At 40.2% G+C, this 5,380-nt stretch overlaps 1 protein-coding gene across 2 annotated transcripts in view; it reads right to left on the reverse strand.

Moving 5' to 3' along the window:
• LOC147757527 (uncharacterized) overlaps nt 1–1,673 on the reverse strand; it is a 60,220-nt gene extending 58,547 nt beyond the window's left edge. For both annotated transcript variants that reach the window (XM_086978513.1, XM_086978511.1), the window contains exons 1-2: nt 1,408–1,673; nt 1,158–1,240 (exon numbers count right to left, since the gene is read on the reverse strand). In XM_086978513.1, coding sequence (XP_086834639.1) covers nt 1,158–1,240; nt 1,408–1,491 — 167 coding nt within the window. In that variant the 5' untranslated portion in view covers nt 1,492–1,673. The remainder of the gene's footprint in view (nt 1–1,157; nt 1,241–1,407) is intronic.
• Between the last annotated feature and the right edge of the window lie 3,707 nt (nt 1,674–5,380).

Raw genomic sequence — 5,380 nt, forward strand, 5'->3', positions numbered from 1 at the left:
CAAAAAGTTATCGAGAAGGCACCAATGAATGAGACCGCATATGAAGGATCAGACTCGACCCGCAGCCTTATTCTCTTGCAAATGTCCACGTGTAAACTAAACGAAAGGCACGTAATTGTATTTCATTCTACCTTGCATTGAATGCCCTATTTTTTTACAGCAAAGGGTTAACGAAGGTGTATTGATGAATGCAGTTAAGTGGTAAAGCTAGTCTAGCAAGATACATAGCAATGAGGAAAGAAAGACGCGCGCTCTCTTCCTCAGTTGTTTGCAAATGAATGGCCTTTGTAGGGGGGTTCGAGATGTGCCTTCGTGCCAGTAAAGTGTGAAATCGTTATTATAAAGGACATAACGATCAACAGCTAGGGGCTGTCAGGCCAGAAATTTGCATAGACAATATTTGCTGCGGTGTCTGAACGCCGCTTGGTCAACTATTATTCGCTACGGGATGACACTTGGATATGGATAAGTCAAAGAAAGTACGGAACGATAAAAATGGATCTGCCAGCAACAAGCCATTGGCAGCGGTGCGCTTTTTTAGCAGCTGTCAGAAACGGAAAAATACCAGAGCAGCCTAAGCGAGACGCGCTCGAATAGCCATGATACATCGAGTAGAGTGTTTGCACGCTTGGGAATAATTGTTATCTTGGTAGTCGCAGTCGTTTCGCGTCATGGTGTAGAGGAAATGGTGCATGGTACAAATGCAAGGGAAAATAATTAAGTTAATCTTTAGATAATATAAGTCTCTATATTTGCTATAATAGTTCTGAAAAATCTCGTGTTTCACCAACCAACTATCACATACCACCATATCACTGAGCCTTTCTATCGCTGAGCCATATAACCCTCCATAAAATGATGCATTACTTGTAAACCTTATTTAAATGTTTTTTGACTGATCATGTTGCTGACTTGTTAACGACCGATACCAGATCACACACGTACGTGTATGAATAGACCTATTTAGAAGAGGCCGTCGGCACTAAGCAACATTGGGCCTCGTGATCACTCGTTGACTATAACCTGGCCTCATCTTTCGTTTGTTCTCGCCATTACTATTCGGCTGTATTATTCACAATACAGAGTTAAATAGTACAACGACACTAACATCCCTCTGAAGAATTGTGTTCGTATAAAGAAATCGCAATAGTTCTCACCTAATAAAGGTCACAGTACTGACGCCTGCTATGATTCTGAACGATTCCGCTGAGTCGGTCATCTCTGAGTTTTCTCCTCGAATCTGAAACGAAACAGTTATAAATAAATATGTTCATTTATCCGAAATCTTTACCAAACCTGATGGTCGGATCTAAGGACTCGAGTCTGCGATATCGTCGGATGATCGCACCTATCTGGGATGAAAACAGTGTCAACAATCAAAAATAAGGCAGCCTGGCGGGTTTTTACCAGTGATTTTACCGACGTCGTAGCGCCAAAACAAGCGTATATGAACGGAATAGGAATCTCAAGTTTAACGTGCAGTGCTGCCATCAAGGACTACTTCAAACGGATTGGCAAAGCGAAATAAGGTCGGTGTACGTTTGGTTTCGAATTAAGACCACACATTTAGTAGCGACGATAGTCAATGATAGGCGGAATGATGCCGCAATTGCCAATTGTAAAATTAAAACTCTACACAAAGCTTTGCTGTCGAAGCGCTTAGATCAACAACATTGTTCCAATGATCCGCAGACGATATTGCGAGTCAAACAATAACAAGATTAACATAAATAACAAATAACAAGAATCCAGTAAGATAGCAAAGTGCGGGTCATAGAACAGGTTACTAGTTATACTGAGTAACAATCTGGATCTTGGCACAATCATCAGACGGGTTCGCGGTTTGAGATTTATTAATTCGCACATAAAATATACTGAACCTTTATATTCATCATAGATCTCAAGTAAGTTCATGCTCGACGGCTTTCTAGCTAAATTGGCTGGTAGATGTCACTGATCTGCTGTTTCATTAGAATTGAGTACGTTTAAGCTTGCGCTGCCGAGATTCCGGAGTTCTGCGCTTGCATGTGACCTGACGCTTGCTTGCTGCGTATCGCGGGATGGTAGCCGTTGGCAACTGACCGCTCGTAACAAACCAAAGGATGCTTATCGTTTGTCACTTACGTTAGTGATAAATTTAGTAACCTAAGAGTGTAACTTGTAAATGCATAGAAGTTCGTAATATCGACTGCAGTATTAAATTTGTCACCTCAAACTTTGTACGAGCTTTCGGGAAGGTATCATTTTGAAATTTTATTCACTTTTTGGTTTAGAATCGATCTAGCAAGGTCGTTTAACCTTTTTTTTTGTTTAGACTTAGCGGTAGCGAACTAGAGGTCCGAATGGAGTCTCGAAAGCGTCACTTGAAATATTGTATTCTGTCCAGTTATCAAATACATATAGGTATTAGCTAGGCAACAAAATTCATTTTACGGATTCATTTTACGTTGGATATTAGTTCGTAATGTGTTGCAGTTGCCGAAACGGTTTACTAGATTACGCAATAAAGTTAAACAAAAAATCTGCTCAAACTCGGTAAAAATTCATTGAGCAGTTGCGTGCGGCTTAGTAAACAGTGCCGAATCATCGGCGCCGTGTGAAAATACAGAAGGTGGCACAATGGCCTACTCATGGACAAACATCGATAAGCATGGCCTAATGGGCACTCGCCTGATGGAATCGGATAGAATAAATAACCCCTTGAATTTGTTCCAGATGCTTTCTGTCAACAAGAAGTGGACCTTCTTGATTAAGGCTGATGAAGAACATTATAAAACTGTTAACCAATCAAACTAGGTAGTTCACTTAGCAAGAAAAGGTGCTTTGCTAGACAAGCAAGTGGCGAAGTGAGCCTATTGCATGACGTTTGCCCCATAGAATCTTGAAAGTACCATCTTTGAGCTGTTGTGGAACGTTCCTTTTCAGGCAGTTTATTTGCCAGACTTGGTTCCCTAAGACTACCATTTGTTTATGCAGATCGATGTAGGGTTTGTCGGCCGAAAAAGAGTTCTCCGGCGTCAGGAAGTCTAAATATGGTCCTTGGTTATTTTGGGCTTGAACGAATTTGGCTAGAAGAGTGCTACGCCAACGGAACGCTTGAGTCGCTTGGTAAATAAAAAAAACTAACAGTTAAGCTGCAGGACGATTGTCGATTATGCAGTTAAGCAAGACTATGAGAGCCACGATTTGTAGAATGCAATTTTCAAAACAAATTTCCCCTTAACGAACCTCTTTCTAACATCGATAATTACACCATTAGTATCTACCAAGAACGATTTCCGATCGCTTCGTATATTTGAACTGCATTAATATCCACCTTGAACGAAAAATTCTCTACTTTGTACCCGTCTAAAACTGTTTCCATAATAACATCGGTTTTGTCGACGGAAATTCAATACGTAAGCATTGAAAGTCACAAGAGCAGGTGGGGAACTTTTCTACTCTGTCGGGTACCAACCCTTTATTTACTTGATGCCCTATATACGGATTCCGCTTTCACCAATTCCATCGGTTAATCTTATTATAGCCTTTTCACAGTCTTTGTGCTGCCATACAGAGTTGCTGTAGAGCGACGATTCTCTAAATGAAACGCGCTTCCTCTAATGAATTACATTTCTTGAACAACGTGACCCACCAAATACGAAGAGAAATGAAATACATTTTGCAGGTTCGAATTAACAAATTCGAAAGCCGCCACTAAGTGGGGAAACTCATCATATCTGAAAATACTTGAACTTTAAAAAAAAAGCAATAAATACGTTTGCGTTTAGAACCTGATGATATATTACTCGATGAAATATAATTAAGATTACATCTCTTCTAGACTGTTTTAGGATCATTGATCAAACTACGTTAACCATGAATGAACAGGGTCGAAAAGTTGCTTAGTATTATTTAGAACAAAACCAGAGCTAGACGGAACGTTTTAGCAGAAATAGTTTTTTTCCGACGATTTTTTTTGTGGAAGTCCAGGCTATCGCGCATAATCACAAAATGACTATGCACAATCTTATTAACAAAATGCGAATATACGTATATATATATATATATATATATATATATATATATATATATATATATATATATATCTGTGTTGACAGCTTTTGAGTCGCTGCTGAGATATCCAGTTATTCTTTTCTTTCACTGGTAATTGATTTTTTGACTGTTAGAAAAAAAATCGCCAAATGGGCGGGCAAATTTGAATTTGAGCGGACCTGAGCGCAAGTCTAGCTGACTAAAGTATCGTTCCTCTCATACTATCCCATAACAAACGACGGGTCGTGAAATTAAGATGAAATAGAAACACCCAGTCGCTGAGAAGGAAACCTAGCCTCTATGTAAATTCCGTCAACTCGTTTGACTCTTCTACTAAGACTCAAAGCTTTACAACACAATACTCAGCAGGTGAAATAATATCATGACATCAAACAACTTAAAAAGGTCTTTGAATTGTAACATGCAACTGGACAAAGAATCTCGACGCTCGAAGTCTCACCTCATCTACGTGGTCGACCGTTTGATCCTACTTAAGGAAGTATTTAGAAGTAATCCACATATTATACATAGGTCCTCTCACCCGTGCCGGCTTCTAACGTCGGCTCGGCTTGTTTCTATTTCCGACTAACTCTGACAAAACGGAGAATTCACGTCTACACGAGTTTTTGCGCAGCGATTTCGCATTCGAGTTGATTCCTTCATTCCTTGGCAAAGTGCCAGGTTTCAAATTGGCGGGCGATCTGCGACATACTGGACTAGAAAACATTACCGATAAATCAAGGACACGAACGGTTAGGCCAGTTATGGGAACACTGGATATTACTGCCTCCCTGCGAAACAGCGTACCCTAACAAAAGTCAATCACTCTACTTCCCAGCTACCTTTTCGTATACCTATTAATGGTGATCGGTAGCTAGTGAGCCGTAATACATGCCGTGAGGTTGGCGTCGCTAATCGAAGTCTTGACATGCCAACCCATCTGTGCACCCGCATTTTGGGTTTTCGAGACAGGCTTTGAGCTAGCCAGAACCAGTATAACGGCAGATTAAAGCACCAAACTGCATGAGCTGAACGGCCAAAAATCATGCTGGGCATTTTGTTTGGATACGCATGTGAAGAAAAATATTATTCGAGCTATTCGTAGCTGCTGAGTATAGTCGGATATAGCTTGCTTGTTGTTACTGCAGAGATCAATATCAATATCTTGCTGTACAGATGAGTAACGTTAGGTAATTTATGTTTCTAACCTATGATATCCCTGATGTTTCCAATCCCGTCTTACTCTCCCGTCCATAATTTTCTAGAAAAATAGGTTCCTTTTCTGTTATATACCTATTATATATTCTAGAATACGATTTCCCCCGAAGTAAACACACGTGCCGCC

The sequence above is a fragment of the Varroa destructor genome, unplaced genomic scaffold (assembly GCF_002443255.2).
Source record: "Varroa destructor unplaced genomic scaffold, Vdes_3.0 BEIS01000002.1, whole genome shotgun sequence".
NCBI lineage: Eukaryota > Metazoa > Arthropoda > Arachnida > Mesostigmata > Varroidae > Varroa > Varroa destructor.